General features: G+C 39.3%; 1 protein-coding gene across 1 annotated transcript in view; it reads left to right on the top strand.

Annotated features, from left to right (window-relative positions):
* Positions 1-2,365: 2,365 nt before the first annotated feature.
* Positions 2,366-20,733, top strand: part of LOC117423462 (fibroblast growth factor 12) — a 19,406-nt gene continuing 1,038 nt past the window's right edge. The window contains exons 1-4 of the mRNA XM_059020328.1: positions 2,366-3,671; positions 8,033-8,143; positions 9,928-10,031; positions 18,169-18,367. Coding sequence (XP_058876311.1) covers positions 3,467-3,671; positions 8,033-8,143; positions 9,928-10,031; positions 18,169-18,367 — 619 coding nt within the window. The 5' untranslated portion in view covers positions 2,366-3,466. The remainder of the gene's footprint in view (positions 3,672-8,032; positions 8,144-9,927; positions 10,032-18,168; positions 18,368-20,733) is intronic.

Genomic DNA, 20,733 nt, shown 5'->3' with positions numbered 1-20,733 from the left:
TGACTGCGTTTACCAAAATCAGTTCAACTAGAAAAGAGATTGATTGAAATTTGCATTCCTTAGTATGCCTGTGCCCAGCGGAATTCAAGCCACATCTCTGAAAAGTCATGTGACCAAGAATAGCTGTCCAGCATAATCTTACTGTATGTGACCATTGAGAGGACAGGTTTAAAAGCAGATTATCAGGTACGCTGAATAATGTATTGCTTTGTTTCATTATTAGTGCACTAATGAATATATATCTTGACTCTATGAGTATTGCACACCATCCCTTGAAACTCATCTGGAATGACAATCTTGAGGGATCATTATTTTTGTAAGCAGCTCTGGGGCTCATGGTACCATAGTATTAGATGTTTCCTGATGTATTTTTATACACAATGACATTCTGAAATAAGACAGTGGTCTACAAAAAAAATAAAAAAATAAATACAAATTAAATGATTTTTTTAAGCAAAAGACAATGTGGTTAAAACCAGAAACGGAAAGCTAATGCATCTCCTAGATGCTCACCTCGTATTCAATTCAAATGCATTTAATTATCATTTCTGACAGGCAAGAGTTTTTTTTTTTTCGTGTACTTTTAAGTCTTTACATAGAAGACCTGAATGTATTTCTTTTCTTTTTCCATGGTGCTGTTATGTAAGTGAGAAATATTGCATGATAATCCAGTAACAGCTGTGGCACGTCATTCTCACAGTGCATAGTGCTGAGCCTTCAAGGCTTTCCCATGCAAATAGGATTCACAGTGTTTTAATGGAAACCTTCTAGTCTTAATAACATGCAGATCTTTGAATTCCCTATGCACAGTCCCAGTAGGAACCCTTCAACCTCAAGCAAAGTGAAAAGAGGAGATGTTGCTAAATATATTCTGAATAAAGGCATTGCTGGAGCATAGCACTGTTGTAATATTAAAATATATGGCAGCTGTGTCTTCATAGTCACACGTGACATACTGTACACATTCTTTTTCTTTTTTAACTTTTTTAAATGGTATTCCTAAAAACCTTAGCCAATATGAACCCCCTAGCCAAATTGAACCCCCCTAGCCAAATTGAACCCCCTAGCCAATATGAACCCCCTAGCCAATATGAGCCCACTATCCAATATGAACCCCCTATCCAATATGACCCCCCTAGCCAATATGAACCCCCTATCCAATATGAACCCCCTATCCAATATGACCACCCCCCCCCCCCAGTCAATATGAACCCCCTATCCAATATGAACCCTCCTGGCCAATATGAACCCCCATCCAATATGAATCCCCCTCTCCAATATGAACCCCCTATCCAATATGACCCCTCCTAGCCAATATGACCCCCCCCCCCTAGCCAATATGAACCCCCTATCCAATATGACAAATTTAAATAAAGTCTAAGCCATTCAGCCGTTTATTTAATAGATAATACAGATTCATATTAACAGGGAGATGGCAGCTCTTTCAACATTAAATTAGCATCAAACACTCCCACATAAAGCTAAGTGACCTAAAAAAAAACACTCACTTAATTACAGCAGTGTATCTGGGGATGGTAGTGAGCTCAGAGGAAAATAAGCAATGGAATAACGTTTTCATGATTTAATTCATATTAGAGATCTGGGGTATTACTTCTATGTATATCACATTTCAATTACTAATATTTTTTTAATAATAATAATAATAATAATAATAATAATAATAATAATAATAATAATAATAATAATAATAATAATAGGCAAGGTTCACTCTCTTAACATTTCATAGGCCAGTGCATCAAAATGCATCAAAGAAATACCACACACACATTATATATATATATAATGTAGTACTAATACACCCAGAACATCGTATGTTTTTTATGAATACTTCATTTTTTAAAAAGACGTATTTTGAACATATAAACGCATGGAATACAGTAAACAGGGTGAATCACTAACTAAATATTTACACGATTGATATTACGCTATTGCGTTTTTATTTCAATCTAAACTTAAAGTCGGTTGCATAACATTTGTGTTATTTTTTAACATTTCGTTTTGCAGAATTGGATTGAATGACCCAGTCAGATGTACTTTTAGCAGCCAAATCTCCCCTCTTATAGTGTGCGAGTTTATGAGGAAGCAAAGACAGACAGACAGATTGATTTAATGTATAGAGGGACAGGTGAACTGCGGTTCGTATGCCTGCGCTCCTCTCTCTCTCTCTCTCTCTCTCTCTCTCTCTCTCTCTCTCTCTCTCTCTCTCTCTCTCTCTCTCTCTCTCTCTCTCTCTCTCTATCTCTCTCTCTCTCTCTCTCTCTCTCTCTCTCCCTCTGAGAATCCCTCATCCGAACCTTAATCACGTAGGATTGCGTAGAGATACAGGGAGCTGCCAGCAATTCACTGGCTGAGCAACCAGGAGAGAGAGCAACACAGACCAAAAGGCTACCGAACTGCTCTGGAAAAATCATCGCTCTTTGTTACCACGGATTACACGTTTCTGTTTAAAGAGATTTTAGTTTTGATGTTGTTAAATTGGTTATATAACAATGCTAATCAATTTGCATGAAGGAATCATTACGTTGCTGTTTCTGCACCTAAATATTTTCTCCATCATTTTGAACGTGCACAGTGAATTTATTCACTGATAAAGCAGTTGAAGCTTCCCTGAGATTGCCCTGCCGAGAGAGCCACTGAATTTGCTGGGCGTGCGAGGCTGCGGCGTTTCTACCGCGTCTCGATTGCGTTTTTGCTTTTAATAAAGAAATTGGAAGTTTTTAGAAACAAGCACACAGTTATGGAGACCCCTGGACTTTGGATACGAATTCCAGTTTCAAACAGAGAGAAAGGCTTAAAGTATCCATGCCGGCTGCAATACATAGAAAGAGCTCCGTAATAGAAATGAGCCCTGCCATGTCAGTCTGCTAATCTGTGATGCTCTGTAAAACACTCAGTTTGAATCGCTTGGGAAACCCGTGCTGTGAAGAGACGAGCTATTTCAGCAAGTGAATGTTAGACTGTGACTGTCTGCGATTCTGTTTTGCTGCAGTACATTTTTTCTTCCTTTTTTTCTATTTCTATTGCAGTTGTATAGTACTTATTATCGGTCCTAAACACAAGTAAAGCCATTTCCGTTATATCTTTGAACGAGCGGAGACCCGGCAGGAGTGCTCTGAATCGTTTGTTACAGTATCAGCCTCTCTTTAATTCTCCAGGAAAGTATTCGATTGTTTTTTTCATTTTACAGATGTCACAGCATCACCTGAATTTAAGCTCTCCTCGATACCTGGAGATAAGAAATGATGTTCTCTCAATCATGACAATTTAGTGGACTTACTGTTGGCTCTAAATGAATTCTGTTTCTTCCCCTGTGATCTTCATGACTCGGTACCACTACCGTTAAAATTACATTCCAGCGGATAGCGCAGACCTCTTTCCTGAGGTGCATTTGCTCAGTTGCTGCGGCCCACTCTCAGAGCAGCGTTTAGCGCTTAGTGTGGGGGAGATGGCAGCTGCACTTGCCAGCTCTCTGATCCGACAAAAACGTCAGGCTAGGGAATCCAACAGCGACCGCGTTTCAACCTCCAAACGCCGCCCGAGCCCCAGCAAAGATGGGCGAAACCTTTGTGAGAGACACGTATTAAGCGTTTTCAGCAAGGTGCGCTTCTGCAGCGGCAAGAAAAAACCAGTCCGGCGGAGACCACCTGCAGGTCAGTAACACTACGCGTTATCATTCAGATTGAACCAATAAATGCCATATCAAAACTCTTAGGACAATCACAGAGACGCGACCCTTGATTTCACACTGCAGGCAACAGATCGCTTGTACTGTCAGAAGGTAAATTCTGAAGGGAATCGCAAAATCACATGACCAGTGTTGCGCTTGTAGTCGTCTCTTATCTTGGTATTTACAAAGCAATCCAGGGCTGGAGTAGCGCTATATTCTTCTCCTATATTATTATTATTATTATTATTATTATTATTATTATTATTATTATTATTATTAGACCTTCCTAATAAACCTGACTCAATGTGCTTATTCCAGGACCTTGGACAGATACATTGGTCTTTGCATTTATATTGCAATAAATTATTGTTATTATTTCGTACTGACTGCTAAAAACAATATAGTTCCCCTATTTACACAAATGTGTGCATTTTCTATATTCATATTCTAATATAGATTATTCTTTTCCAATATTAATTCCTTAATATGAAGACCCTCCTTTCAAACAGCCAAATGAATGCATGCATTTTTCTGTATATGTATTAATACAATTATTTAATGTTCAGTAAAACAGGGGCTTCAAAAAAATCCCCCAAATATCCCCAGGTACCATCATTTTGATATGTAAGGGTTTCTATCAATGCAATTAAATAGATGTCAGTTCAGCTCTGAACTATCTTGCACCTACTGTAATTCATTTGTTAAAATGGGCCCTGTATGTACGTGCTGCCTTTCTGAACACTGAAAGTATTTTATTACTGCACAGCAAGTTTAAATCACTCCTATAAATCACTCATTTCTTAATCAACATTGTCTGCTTGGTACCTTCATTATCCTAATGGGTAAGTACTGCTTGGCAAATACACAAATAGGACTGGGCATTATATAGCAATGTCTGTATTGGAAGATGAGAAATCCACCGCCAGCATCGATGTCATTAAGTGCTTTAGTAAATAATCCGCCCACCATCGCCTGATTTGTCTGATCTTTCGGATTGTGTGTTTTTCTTTTCTCCCATGAGATGCCTCCTCTAACCTTCAAGTACACGTTGCACATAAGAGGAGCAGGCTAGGTCAGTAGCACAGTATCAATGCCTACACCATGCTAATCAGCCACTCCATCTCTCACCCTAATCAGTCTATGAGAAGATTTATTAGCCGATCTTCAGACCACAGTTGCCTTTGATTTAGAGGGAGGCCACTGAATAAATCACATATTCTGTGACAATTGTAAGGCTTTTTTTTAAGTGAAATTGTTTCATTCACACATTCCATTATCACAATCCAATGTTTTAATAGTCTGAAATATTGGGGGGAAACTGTGACCTGAGATAGAAGATCAGGTTCTACGTGATGTAATAAAATAAAAAGATGAACAGCAGTTTCTATACCTCAGTATTTCTCTTTATGGTTCTGCAAACTATTTCATACAATATTCTACTGCTGAGGGGCTCAATTAAGCTGTTAACAATGCTGTGGTACTGCAGCTGACAAACCCAACCACACTTCTCTCTTCTTGCCACAGCAATAGTCTTTTAGATATGAATGCTGTAGACTTGGTGTAGCTCTATCCTGAATACAGAACAATGCTCTTTATTTTGCAATGCTATTTGGAAAGAATCCAGACACTCCAAGGATTCTTGGTGACACTTCTTGATCACTAATTGATCTGATTGATCAGTCTGATACAAAGGATATCTACCAGTATAGACTTGAACATATATACATATATATGTATATATGTTCCACCTTTCTATTATTTTTCATTTTTTCTCAATGGTGGTCCAGGCAGTTGCATCATGAAACTACTCATCATGTGTGTTTTATTTTTATCAATTTCCTTCCAAAGCCATTTGTTTTTTTGAAACGCATCAACGCAAACACAGTTACTGATTCAAAAGTGACCCCTTAGCAGCTGAAACATCAGAGAACTAGCACTTTATAGATGGTAGGCATTTTAATTGTAGGATACATCTCCAGTAATGTCCCTTTATCTAGCTATAAAAAAGAAATTGACTGAAAGGTGAAAGTTGGCTTTACTCTTTTACCAGGTCACTGAGTCATCAATAGAAAAGGCTGATTTGTCAGCACTTGAATCTTGTCATCTAGTTACCTTACAGACTGATATAAATCAAGCAGAATTATTAAAGTGCTCTCATTGGGCCAGCTTTAAAATGGGTCTGATTTTCATCTGCCACAGTGGGAGTTCTTCCCATTGGGAAGAGAATGTACAGAAAGCAGAGTGCTTTACAGGAAGGCAACCCTGCAGTCACAACACAACACCTGCTGGTAGATACTCAGAGTCGTAGTTTCCAAGAACACAAACACTGGGCACAATTATCTGTGTGTACATTGTAATAAGTACATCTTGTATATCACCTTTGAATCTCTGTCTGTTGTAAACACACACAGATAGTTTCCTGGATGGATACTGTACAATAAATCCTTTATATGTATAAATACCATGTATGCAGTGAGGCAGGTATCAGCAATCAAACATATCCCACAGCGTAGGTAGTTCTTGTTATACAGTGCAGAGATTTTGACTCAGTCCTGTGTGGGCAGGCATGCGTTGTGTCTGGGTATTGAGAAGAAGCAGAGTAGACACCAACACAATGAAGGAATTCTTTGCCAACCAAACTAAGGTGACGGCAACAGTCACCCTCTATGGCAGTAGGATGTTACAAACAAATGCAGGCATGAGCCAGACTTCAGTGTAAAAATGGATTAATCAGGCCAATACTGCTTTGTTAAATATGATTCAATATGTTTAAATTGTACTGTGCAGCTCTGGTGAAGAGAATGCAGGAATATGAATGTTTCCCCTAAATAACTGCAAGATGCTTCCATGAAAGAAAGCAATTGTATTGAATCAGTGCTGGAGCAGGTCAGTCTGTGGATGCTAACAGGGTTAGAAAAGCAGGCAGACCACTGAATGCATGCTGTCCCAGGCAGTGATCCACTGTGCAGTGCCGAGATGGCTGCAGTTCATTCTAGTGGCAGTTTACTTTCTGGTATTGGAATATTCCTTCCTTTCGTACTTGTTGTAGCAGTAAAAAGTGCTGCAGAAATCAGTAAAATATAGCAAAACCGAATATCTTTGATTGTTGAAGGTAAAAAAAGAATAATTAACATGAGTTTTACTTGACTGCTCCTCCAGTATAGCGTGTATTTTTTGAAAGGCACTTTTTAGTGATACTGTGTATTTAATGTGTTATAGACGCTTTGTGACATACGTTTTATTTAAGCCGTCCTGCCCGATTTAAAGAAGTTTGTTTGAGGTTTTAATAATGTATAGCCTTTTGCCACTTACAAAAATGAATTAGAGAACGTCATACTACTGCTTCACGGATTATGTCAAAGCAACATTGCGTTGACATGTTTAATGATTTCACAGAGCACTAATCCAGTCTCAGTGTAATGCTTTTTGAAGGAACTTCATTGCATTGCATGGTCTTGCCCAATGCTGACCAATGTTGCCTTGAATGGGCTGTTTCTGATCTCCTGTCCATCGCTAAACTAAGCAGGGCAGGGACATGGTAATCAAACCATTAAGAAGCACAAAACTCCGACAGTGGACAGTCAATCGGCAAAGAGGCACGACAAGGTTGTACAAGTCAATTGTGATGTTGGTTGCAAGTCCCATGCATGTATATCTTGATTGTCTTTATTGTCTGTAATTGCAGGTTAAACAATAAGACCCATGCAATTAGTATATTGTGCTCAGTGAGGATTTATGAATGCTTGTACAATTATTACAGACCATAGTGCAATTGTGCACAAGCCTGAGTGCCTTCACGATGATTACAACTTGTATCAAAGTGATGCATTAACAGTATGTAGGCTGCATATGTAATCCATCCTGTGATGGATATCAGTGTAGCTCTAATTACCAGTAAATATGTGTCAATGTTGGGTAATGACAGTTTTGGAGATATCTGAATGGTCCTGTGACAGGGCAAGGGTTTGCACATGCAGATTTGTAAATATTGTGTGTGGTTTGTTTATAATCAAGGTTTTAAAAGCCTGTGATGAATGTAACCATTCCCAGACTGGTGAATCAATTGCCAGTGTGAGGATGGCCAGCTGTACAGAGGAGCTGTAAGTCACTCCCTTTGTTCTGCTGCTGGAGAGAGTCCATTTGGAAAGAACTGCAAGCAGCAGCTTTCTTTAAGCTGGTAAGGAATTCAGCAGGAAATCATGTTCTAGTTCTTTACAGAATTAGACGTGAGTGGCTTATGCTAAATCTTCAGATCTGCTTGTGATCCAGACAGGAAACATGCATCCCAGTCAGTGTCATTGCAGCTATGACGTGGTACTCCAATGCTTTGCTTTCTTCTTTCAGAACCCCAGCTGAAAGGTATTGTCACCCGGTTATTCAGCCAGCAGGGATTCTTCCTGCAAATGCATCCCGATGGGACCATCGATGGGAACAAGGATGAGAACAGTGATTACAGTAAGAACAGCATCATTATTAGAATACATTGGACTCTGTTCACAAATGTTTAATCCACACTTGTTTAATTACTGTGCTGGATCATTTAAGACAGGAGTCCATATTCTTCTTAAACAGTCGATTAATTGTTTCATGAATACCAACCCTTAATTAAAATAATAAAGTAACAGTTTTGAGAAAGGGCTTTTTGTTTTTCCAAAGCATTAACTCAAGTCTTCAAGGAGTACATTCTTTTCTGAAATACTGTGAAAATTGTTAAAGAACAATTGGCTTCAAATGGCTTCGTCTGTGTTTTGAAGCCTTCCCTAGTTGAAGTGCCGCTGCTCACATATCGAAAGTGCTTGGACTGTTTTGAAAAGCCCAGTGACTTATCAAAAGAAACCAATATGTTTTTGTACTTATTATTAATTATTTGCCATTTCCAGAAATATTTTCATATTTGTGTCTCTCCTCTTTCCCCTTTCAAGTGTGTACATTAACCCTACTTGTAGGACTGGGTCAGGTTCTTGCTAGTTGGAAACAAACCGATGAACTGTACATTTCATAAGAGATATGAATATAATAATCAATCCCATGACATTCTTAATGTAAAGACACCACACTTTCATTTGCTCAGTGGTACATGAACACTGTAAGTAAAACACCTGGAACTTTTTAGTGTATCATTGGCAGGTTGTCTGTTTAAGACACATGGGGTCTATAGAGTGATTAATGAAATCCATTTGCTTTCATTATCACTGTTAAAATGCACAATATTTCAGGAGAATTCCCATCACTGTGCACCTGTTAATTATGCAGATTTAAAAACAACATCTTCAGCTAAGTGCCGCAGGGGAGTGCAAATCCTCCTGAGAGCACCTATACCAGTGTTTAAAGAGATCAACAAGCATTACTAAGAATTACAGAGAACCCTGCCAAATGAAGTTTTACTGTGCTGCAAGCACAGGTCACAGCTGTACAGAGAACCCTGCCAAATGAAGTTTTACTGTGCTGCAAGCACAAGTCACAGCTGTACAGAGAACCCTGCCAAATGAAGTTTTACTGTGCTGCAAGCACAGGTCACAGCTGTACAGAGAACCCTGCCTAGCGAAGCTTTACTGTCCTGCAAGCACAAGTCACAGCTGTACAGAGAACCCTGCCTAGCGAAGCTTTACTGTCCTGCAAGCACAGGTCACAGCTGTACAGAGAACCCTGCCTAGTTAAGCTTTACTGTGCTGCAAGCACAGATCACAGCTGTACAGAGAACCCTGCCTAGTTAAGCTTTACTGTGCTGCAAGCACAGGTCACAGCTGTACAGAGAACCCTGCCTAGCGAAGCTTTTCTGTGCTGCAAATGTGTTCACAAAATGTAATGTTGGCACAGTTGTCTTGGACCTTCTCATATGGTAAGCCAGCCTGTTAACCTGTTCATAATTCATATGTGCCAAGGGAAAGACAGCAATGTTTGTAAAGAAAAGTACAATGTTTTAAAAATCATCAAATTAAAAATGACAGAAATCAGAAATAATATTTGTGTTTCTTGGTCTTTCTATTGCAATCATGTCCAGGTGGTGGCGTGCTGAATGCAGTGTGCTCTGTCTTGCAGCTCTTTTCAATCTGATCCCTGTGCTGAATGCAATGTGCTCTGTCTTGCAGCTCTTTTCAATCTGATCCCTGTGCTGAATGCAATGTGCTCTGTCTTGCAGCTCTTTTCAATCTGATCCCTGTGCTGAATGCAATGTGCTCTGTCTTGCAGCTCTGTTCAATCTGATCCCTGTGCTGAATGCAATGTGCTCTGTCTTGCAGCTCTGTTCAATCTGATCCCTGTGGGCTTGCGTGTGGTAGCAATACAGGGAGTGAAGGCTGGCTTGTATATAGCGATGAATGGCGAAGGATACCTCTACACCTCAGTAAGATAAGAAGCTTTCATTTTACTGCATGTTATAGAGCAATTCCCAGCTGTCTGAATGCACAGAAGATGGATGGGGACATTGAGGCTACTGTCCATATCCAATCTTTATCAAGCCTCTTTTTATATACTGTACGTTGAGATGATAAAAGTGATTCTGTGGCCACAAGACAGCAGAGATATATTTTATAGATAGATAGATAGATAGATAGATAGATAGATAGATAGATAGATAGATAGATAGATAGATAGATAGATAGATAGATGGAACAATGGGATCTCTCTTTGCACAATGAAGTCTTTGCCTCTTAGTAGTAGTGCTTGATTCTGCAAACTCACAGTTCTCTCCAGTAATCTGTTGAAGTACAGAGGATGTGTCTTGTTGGTAACACTTCATTTACTCCATTCTTCTGATGTCCTTTAGAAAGGGATGCTAAATAATCTTTTCAGAACACTGAGTTCATCATTAAAAAAAGTCAGGCAGGCATAGTGTTCTGAATTCTATCCTTAAGACTTGAAAGGTAAATGGGTTTCAGGTGTAAATCATAATTACTGGAGATCATGGTCACACACAGAGTGCTTCCTCTAGTTCCTGTGCTGCTTCCTTTTGAAATCATCTACGCAAAGAATGTGCAAATGCATTGTGCAGGAGATCTTCACTTTCTATTACTTCATCTCCAGCAGACACAGTCCAGCTGTGCTGTAGTAAACACAACAGAGATCAGCCTAAAAACCCAAGGAGAGCAATGCTGTGCAGTCTGTCTGTTTCTTTACTGGGAGATATGCATGTTCTAAACGAACGCTGGCATTTTAAAATGAATCAAACTGCAACAGCTTCAGTTCCATCATATTTACCAGTCTGACTTGCCACACCTGCTACAGGACTGTGCTGCTTATACCACTGAGTGGAGCAGTACAAGCATCTCCATTGCCTTTTTCTTATATGCAGCATCAATAACTCTATGGCAGCTTGTAGAAAGCATGCCGATACAAACAATCATCAGAGTCACTAGGTACTAGTAAATGAGATTGTGTGATCATGATCATTAAAGGCAACTATTATATTACCTTTATTACACAGTAATTCATCTGTAATACATATTAAAATATATACCTAAACCCCATTGTATCAGGATCTGCTTCTGAACAGGGGGCTAGAATCCTGACCCTTCCCAAGGGTGCCCTTGATAAAGGAAAACCTTGTCTCATCACTTAACATCTGCCTTGCTTCAGGCAGTCTTTAAAATACAACTGTCCAAGCTGAGAGCATGTCCCATCTTTACACAGCTTGTGACATTAAACACAGTGTGTGTGGAAAGGTAGATACAGTTCTATCTATCTATCTATCTATCTATCTATCTATCTATCTATCTATCTATCTATCTATTTAGCTGAAAGAGCCAGCTCTTCCCTTTTTATTTTTGTTTTAAACGATGCTTCCTATGCTTTGTGAAGTAATAGAGCATTTCTCTTTTTAGAATATTTGGTATTCTGCCTGCATTCCTTCACGCCTCCAGGTTGCTTGTGTGATCTTGTTAATTGCCTGCCAGGAATTATTCTCAAATCCTTCTGTTCATTCTCAGCCCACAGTTTTGCTGCAGTTTTTCACACTTAGGTATTTCTCTTTGATTCTGCTTAATCTGCACAGATTTTCACAGATAGATCACATTTTCTGGCACAAAATTGAAATTAATAATAACAAATGCAAAATATGTTCAGTAAATAAATACATAAATAAATAAAACAACTATCATCTTGGGACGTAATTATAGAGCAAACGCTACTTGACGGGAAGACTAGAAACCAAACAATCTGCTAATACGTGCTTTGTAGTAATGGGATGAGCAGTTCAAATGGTTGAAGTAATGTAATGGGATGATTGTTTAATGATTGCTCATTACATGGCTTACTGTGGAGGCTATATCGACATCGTGTGGCTGGAGGAGTACATTACAGGTTAAGAAACAAGTGAAAAAAAAGGGCCCTACCCATTGCATCTTACAGTCTTTGATACAAGGAGAGATTATTAAACATGAGGTTTAGGCTGGCCAGAGGAAACCAGGAATGTGAAATTGTTCTGCGCTTTGCTGTTATAATGAATCATGAATGAAGGCTTGCATGTTACTCCTCATGAACCTTTAGAAGTTCAATAGCATCAATCTCTGGAAGCCTGGATTACTGTTACAAATCAATCTGACATTGATACATTGACATATTAAAATGACTGAGCAGTTGTCATCAGTGAAAAGAATTCTTAACACATTTCCTTGTCTTGAGTTATAGGTGACGTCCCACCAAGGTCATACATTTCTTGAAAAAAAAAAACACATCAGAAATGGAATATAATCTTAGAATATCTTCTAAAAATGCTAAATAAAAGCTTACTGAATTCATCTTTCCAGCTAACCGCAGTTCACATGGGATTTGCATTGACAATGCTTTGTTATAGCTAACCACAGGTTCTACAATGCTTTGTTCATTTTAAAGCAATGTGATGCTGAGTGGTGTACCTGTTCTGTGACTGAAATACAAACAGATGGGTTGTCTGGTGACATCAGTCCATTGCGTCTTTCACAAGCACATTGTTTCAGAACTATACATTTCAAAGAATCATATTGCACCCTGATTTATAGCTATGCACCCTTGGCATGATGTGAAAGAGTATTCTTTTCAGAGTAAATACTGAGGGAGAGAGGCTGATAGTCTTGAAGCTGGCACACACAGCGGGATAAGGGGGTAGGTTTGATTGATTGACTTTAGCTCAATTTTCTAAAGTAACTGACTCCAACATTTCTCCTTCTAATTGCACACTAACAAACAGGGACTGACAGGCTGAAAGCCATCCTTCAAAGCCCTTTTCAGAGGAGCAGGGCTATTGACTTCTCCACTCAACCACCCTTTGTTTTGAGAATATATATATTAATAGTTTTATATTACACGCTTGTTATGTGATACTTGCTGAAGTAGTCGAAGGTTGTCACACAATGTGGCTGTAGTTATGTTTGATTTGGATTTTTTCCAATACCTGCATATTCTTTTTGTATTGAAGTTTGTGAACTACAGAGCATTGTGATTGTCACATGTGCTGCGGTTTATTATTATTATTATTATTATTATTATTATTATTATTATTATTATTATTATTATTATTATTATTATTATTATTATATTTCTTAGCAGACGGTGGTGGTGTGTCGCAGCAGTCATTGATGTCAAAGGAAATCCAATACAACATGTTGCCACAATGCACAATGCCTTTCTACAGCTTAGTACTCAGGAACTAGTTAGCTCTCCCACAGCTGGTGCCAAGAGATTGTCAGGTTGAATCAAACATAACTAAAGAAGTGATCACTGCTCCTGTTTAAGTGTGAAGCCTGTTCTCTCTTATTAATAATGTTGCATAACAAGCAGATGTGTCTAAGGTTATATAACATCTTGGGTTACGGGAGGAAGTCATTTCTAAGATTTAGTGCAAACCAAAGGTTTTGCAACAAGAGGCATCCCAACCATGTTGTAATGTGAGTAAAAGAGCCAATGAAACACCTATCCACACCCTATAGTAGTTAACATATTAAACTAGCCCACCACATGAGGTTGTCAAGGCACATCCTACCTTTAACATAGAGCTATTTGTTATGTTTGTCTCAAATTGCAGTAATGAAGTGTTTTTTAATTAGATTCAGCCCATGGTTAATTCACATTTCTTAATTGCAACGGGACCATAGGATTCCCTTAATCAACAGACCTTGTAAGAAGCTGGTGTTAAAAAAAGAATCCTATAAACTCCATTCCCTCTGAAGTGCGGTTCTTTCATTGTACGGCACGATTGGAGACAGCAGCTAAAACCCTGTATTGGGAGGGTCTGCTTTCATGATTGGAGACAGCAGTTAAAACCCTGTATTGGGAGGTTCTGCTTTCATGATTGGAGACAGCAGTTAAAACCCTGTATTGGGAGGTTCTGCTTTCATGATTGGATACCACAGCTAAAACCCTGTATTGGGAGGTTCTGCTTTCATGATTGGATACCACAGCTAAAACCCTGTATTGGGAGGTTCTGCTTTCATGATTGGAGACCACAGCTAAAACCCTGTATTGGGAGGGTCTGCTTTCATGATTGGAGACAGCAGTTAAAACCCTGTATTGGGAGGTTCTGCTTTCATGCAATCTCTTGTGCTGTGTTTAGGCATCTCGTATGATTGATTATCCCTTTGCATCGAGAGGGACATGTTGTTGGAACAGCTAGATACAGAATGGATAAGTAAAATATGTCAAATTATACTAAACAAGATGCCACACAAAATACTGTACTACTACAGTAACATGTTTCAGTGTGCCTGTAGACTAATGTAACTTTGTTCCAATGATACAAGCAGCTTGCAGTAGGAATCGGATGTTTGGTGAACAGATTTAGCTGCCCTTTTGTACTGGTTTATAAATGTGTTACTCTACATTAACTTACCATTAGAAATAAACATGTGCTAATGTGTTAATAAGTTAATAAGCTAGTTGATGAACTATCGCTGTCATTGGGAGGTTAACATCCATGATTGCTATTCAAGTTAATAACAGTGCTTTAACTAAACTGTACAATTCCTCATTCACACTCAGAAATGTCTTCTAGTTTATAAAAATCAACCTAGTTTGTGAAAAATCCTTGGAACCTTTAAAAGAACACCTGGGGCATTCTTTTTGTAATAATTATCTTCCACAAGCTGTTCTGTTGAAGGTTAATGAAGAGATAGGAATTGAAAAGAAACCAATGCAAAGAGGACAGGGTTAGGGTTAGGGAATTACTATCTGTAGAGTATTAACAATATCAACATGTGAAGTTGCAGCAGAACAAATCAGCAGCTTTCATCCACAAAGTTTGTGTTGGAAATAACCCCACTAGTGCCCTGGGGATCCTGCTTTTGTGTAACTGCAGCTGTTCTTTTAATAAAAGCCATATTGAAGCACTGTTCTCCAGCAGTGCAGTGGGGATTATTATTAAAAGTAGCAGTAGTCTTAATATTATAGTAGTATAAATGTAATTGTATTAATTTTGTAATTATTTAGAGAAGTTGCTCCACAATGGAGATGTCAATCTAGTTTTACTGCAGCTGCCTGGCTTTCTCTGGAATACATTGTCTTTGCATCCGTTCTACCCTACTGGCCTCACCAGCTCTTTAATACTCTTTGATTCTAACAAGACAAGCCACAGAAAGTGGCTCCCTGGTCCTCATCACATTGAATGGTTTCAGTTTGCATGGTGCCCATCACATTGAATGGTTTCAGTTTACATGGTGCCAATCACACCCTAACCCTAACCCTAACCCTAACCTTCCATCCTCAGTGTTTCATCGACTAGTCCACGACACCTCAAGAGGGCTCAATGGTGATTCTGGCATCCCAGCATCACCCCCCTCCGTCCCCCACTCAACTCAACCCAGCTTTCTTACCCGTACATCAGCGTTTCTTTCTTTCTTTCTTTCTATTGTGCTTGAGATCCCCAACCACAATCTTTCCATCTCAACCGCAGCCAGTTGCTGCTCCTCTCTGCTGCTTCAGATAAGTTCTTCACTGTGCGACGCAACTCTTTGCCACTGAATCCGACGTCTCTGAGAAACCGGGTTGTGGAGTGTGCCACAAATCTTCGACAACCCACCTCCCCTGGGTAAACTCAGACTCTCCATTCTCGCTGTTCTGCTTCAGCAGCTTGTTGAGCATACCGAAGTTTCTTCCACTCATACACCTCATCTACAGCATCCTCCCATGGCACTGTTAACTTTACCGGGTGAACAAGGCATGCTGACCCAGACCACAAGACAATATCTGGTCGAAGGTTAGTGGTGGCAATCTCAGGTGGAAAAATAAGCCGTTGACCAACATCTGCCAGCATTTTCCAGTCTCTAGCAGCTTCCAGTTGTCCTGTGCGAGGCTTGGTTTTAACACCTTTTCTTGGTGGTTGCTCTCCTGGGTGGAGGAATGTTGTCTTTTGTGTGTAATGTTTTGATGGAACTGGTGGCAACTTATTGGTCATGTTACACTTGTCTTCCAATGCTAAGGCCAAACATTGCAGCACCTGGTTATCGTGCAAAGTAAACCGTCCTTGGCTAAGACTCACCTTACAGCCTGTCAAAACGTGCCTTAATGTTGCAGGTGATGAACACAAAGGACATGAGGGATCCTCTCCTACCCAGAGGTTTAGGTTTTGTGGTGATGGGAGAACATCATATGTTGACCTGATGAGGAAACTGATCCTGCTCTGTTCCATTGTCCATAGGTCTTGCCAGCCGATCTTCTGTTGTTCCACACTCTCCCATCTTATCCATTCTTCCTGCTTGGTCTGGGAAAAGGCCTCTACACACCTCATCCTCTCCTCCTGCTTTTGCACCTCATTGACTACAGCTTCCTCCGTTAAAATGGTTCATAATAGTAAATGTTTTTTTTAGGAAAATAATATTAATCATTTTGTCGACTTTAATGCCGCTCCACTATATCTCGTGGGATTAACTGACAAATTGATCATTAACTACCAGGAATGGACAGATTAACACTTATTTACTTGCCTATACCACCTATAAAAAACAATAAGGAGACTCTCCCTCACAATATCCCATACCGACTGCATTAATTTCCCGCCATTTTTTTGTTTTTTCACCAGCGAAGAAGCTAGTCACATGACTTTATACATCACTTTCATTGGCTGATGTTTTCTATGACTTAATGTTGCTTCTACAAAATCAACAGTCCTTTGATACAGTTGCTTGCAACAAAGCCTGCATGTCAGTTTCTACAAAAAAGTATCACTTTCTACATTTTTCTAGCAACATGTAGACTAGTGTCCCCTCGGCTCAATGCTAACTCACCCTATCTACTAACCCTAATGCTAAATCACCCTGTCTACTAACCCTAATGCTAAATCACCCTGTCTACTAACCCTAATGCTAATTCACCCTGTCTACTAACCCTAATGCTAACTCGCTCTGTCTACTCATATTGCTCTGCCGCTCATGAAGAGATCATATAGGATCTGTCTGCAAGTGTGGCCAACACGCAAAACATGAACTTTGCAATCAAACATTGTGAAGATAAACTATGCTCATAGGTTTGAGGCTCATTTACAGGCACGACGGTACAAACAATGTAAACTGCTAATTGAAAAGTGAAGTTTTTATCATAGAAATAATTCAGCAGATGCCCACAAGCTTGGAACATAGATATTGACTTTGCTTGCACCCACGTTGATTGCAAGCAACAAGCCGATTGAAGTAATCACTTTATTGACTCTATTGACTCTCACTTTTATCTCAGTTTGCATTATTGGTTTGTTTATAGACAGTATGTATTTTCTAACAAAGGTAAGAAGTTATAAGTTGATAATTCATTCATTAAAATGACAGTAGAGCATTTTATTAAGACTATTATATTGCTAACTCGCTGCGTTCAACATTATAATTTAGAATACAAAATATTAGGTACAAATTAAATACATGCAATTGATGATAACTGATGATGTGCTGCTGGTCGTGATGTTGCATGCAGTTATATATGTAGTTCATTGATATGGCATGAAGGTCATGTATGCCAGACTGGGAGGAATATAAAAAATGAAGTTACATGTTTCATTTGGAGAGGTGTGTAGGCATTGCATACTCAAGCTCATTAATATAGATTTGTGTCTTGCATTTCGTTTTGCACCATGTTCACATCTATCAAGGAAGGGAATATATCTTAACATGAACTTCAGCCCCATTGCATCCTTTGGTAACAAAGCAAGTATGTCTGTCAGACTTGACTGTATTGTGCAGCCTGACTTCCCCTTTATTAGAGTGCTAGAATAAGTAGATAGAGTTTGTGTTGCACTGCCTTTTTCTTTAGAGTGAAAACTCTTTGGTGAATCCCACGACCACACATGACATCATCTCATTTGTGTCCACGGGGCTTGAAGGGGATACAGTTGGTATTTAGAAATACTAAAAGAAATGTTATAAATGCATTGACAAACATTTTGACTAGAAGTCTTTCTCAATGTTTTCAAGGCTACAGCTGACAAATGAGATGCATTATAATATGAAATACCGTGCATGTTTTCTCACTATCAGAAGTAGCATACCACTGTTTTTGTAATTTCTGTTCCACTTATTTTGTCTTGACAGGATGTGTTCACACCGGAGTGCAAATTTAAGGAATCAGTGTTTGAAAACTACTATGTCATCTACTCCTCAACGCTGTTCCGACAGCTGGAGTCCGGCCGGGCCTGGTTCCTGGGACTCAACAAGGAAGGGCAGGTCATGAAAGGAAACCGGGTGAAGAAAACAAAACCCTCATCACACTTTGTACCAAGACCAATCGAAGGTATCTTAAAACATCTAGATTTCAGATAAGTGTGAGCACCGCCCTCTATGAGACGGGCGACTGACACTGTCATCTGCCTGCTGTGGACATGAGATTGTAGACATGAGATTGTGCAGCAGCTACCAAGGACCTGGTGTAGACATGAGACTGTGCAGCACATTGCCAGTCCTTGTAATTAAAAAATGTATATAACAGTACCCAACACCCAATTTCCATTAATAGCACAAAAAGAAAAAAAGCATTCAAAAGGAAATTCATTTATGCACAATATCCTGGGATTCTAGTTCCAAGTCTCTTATCTCATTAATCCCACATTTTTATTTTATGGCTTATTGCAAATTTTGAATTTACAATCTAAACTGTTTCCTTTGTCTCCTCTTATTTTAACTGAGGCAAGAGAGAGAGAGAGAGAGAGAGAGAGAGAGAGAGAGAGAGAGAGAGAGAGAGAGAGAGAGAGAGAGAGAGAGAGAGAGAGAGAGAGAGAGAGAGAGAGAGAGAGAGAGAGAGAGAGAGAGAGAGAGAGAGGGGGGGGGAAGAGGGGGGAGAGGAGGGAGCAGGAGAAGGAGAGGAAGCGGGAGAGGAAGCAGGAGAGGAAGTGGGAGAGGGAGCGATAGAGAGGGAGAGGGAGAGAGAGCCCGATTCTGTCTGCACTGGCTCCTAGATATGTCACTAAGTACCAGCACCATTCTGTTTCTTGAGTCACTCAATGCTGCTTTACAATGTACAAGCATTCTCTGCAACCTTTACTTACAACACCATCACAATCTTGGGTTTGATAGTCACTATTTTTTAAATCTATTGCATGTCTCCCGAGGTCATTCGAAGCACATTATTCTTGCCTGAGTGATTAAAGTATGTCATGTAGTCTGGTCAGAATATTGTATTAACTTCTGTTCTTTATAAATCCAGGTTAAGAGCAGCGAGCTTACTTCCTAAAAATGAAAACAGCATTAAGGGAGCTACAAACCCCTTGTGTACATGCTGTTCATATGATTGCTGTATAAAGTGAGCTGCAGACCTGAGTGCACCCCTGCAATGTGAAACACGGTCATTTCAATTCTAGAACACTGGAAATGTGTGGAATGGAACTTCCTCATGCATGAAGCAAGCTTCTTAACAAGCATTCTCTATTGCCACTGCTGGAGGCTTTTAGTTGTCTGTTTGCTTTCCCACATCCCAAGGAGTAGTTAATGGATACAGAACAGTATCAAGGCAGACCAGGTTATTCTACTGACTCTGCTTTTTCTCCATTCCTTCTTTAAACTTTTATGCGTTTACAATATAAAACATATAACTGATTTAAGAGTAGTTATGAAATGGAAGAAATGTTAGCCCCTGTGAGAAAGCAGCATTGACAATGTGTGCTGTGAGAAAGCAGCATCGACAATATGTGCTGTGAGAAAGCAGCATTGACAATGTGTGCTGTGAGAAAGCAGCATTGACAATGTGTGCTGTGAGAAAGCAGCATTGACAATGTGTGCTGTGAGAAAGCAGCATCGACAATATGTGCTGTGAGAAAGCAGCATCATGTATGATTGCACTGGGTTCTGCACTGAGGTTCTCTTCACATGTATGCTTGCACTGGGTTCTGTACTAACACTGTGTTGCAGGCTTTCTGTATACCCCATTTTTTAACATGGACTGATGCTTATGCTGTGTGAAATGTGTTGTTCTTTCTGTGGTGTAGAGGTCTAATTTTTTTACTGTACCAATGTTGCCATTGTGAGTCTGTAGATATAGTTAATAGTAATGTTCATACTGTATTGTAACTGCATGCTTCGTTTTCTTACTGGTTTGTGTGTTTGTCATTCAATGGCTTTGTGCTTGAGAGTCAGACACCGTTGTGATAACATACAAAGCACTTTACATATGAAGCACTTTCCTCTAATTTGTGTTTATTAATTGAAAGTCAGTTCTAATACTCAAAGATGATATATGCTTAAAAATGTCATTGGATTGGGAATGCTGGGCTGGTCTATATAATACATGTACTGAGAAAGTGGCTTGTGCATGACTGAGACAGTCCTCCTTGGAGTAAGAAGGGACAGAAGCACCTTACACAGGCCATGTAAAAACATGTGAGAAATGAATAACCCAAAAACATGAGGAATAAATAACACAAAAACATGTGAGGAATAAATAACACAAAAACATGTGAGGAATAAATAACACAAAAACATGTTAGGAATAAATAACACAAAAACATGTGAGGAATAAATAACACAAAAACATGCTAGGAATAAATAACACAAAAACATGCGAGGAATGAATAACACAAAAACATGTTAGGAATAAATAACACAAAAACATGTTAGGAATAAATAACACAAAAACATGTGAGGAATAAATAACACAAAAACATGCTA

Source organism: Acipenser ruthenus, unplaced genomic scaffold (genome assembly GCF_902713425.1).
Source record: "Acipenser ruthenus unplaced genomic scaffold, fAciRut3.2 maternal haplotype, whole genome shotgun sequence".
In the NCBI taxonomy this organism is placed as follows: Eukaryota; Metazoa; Chordata; class Actinopteri; order Acipenseriformes; family Acipenseridae; genus Acipenser; species Acipenser ruthenus.
The sequence above is the reverse complement of the archived record's forward strand: the minus strand, read 5'-3'. Positions and strand labels throughout refer to the sequence as shown.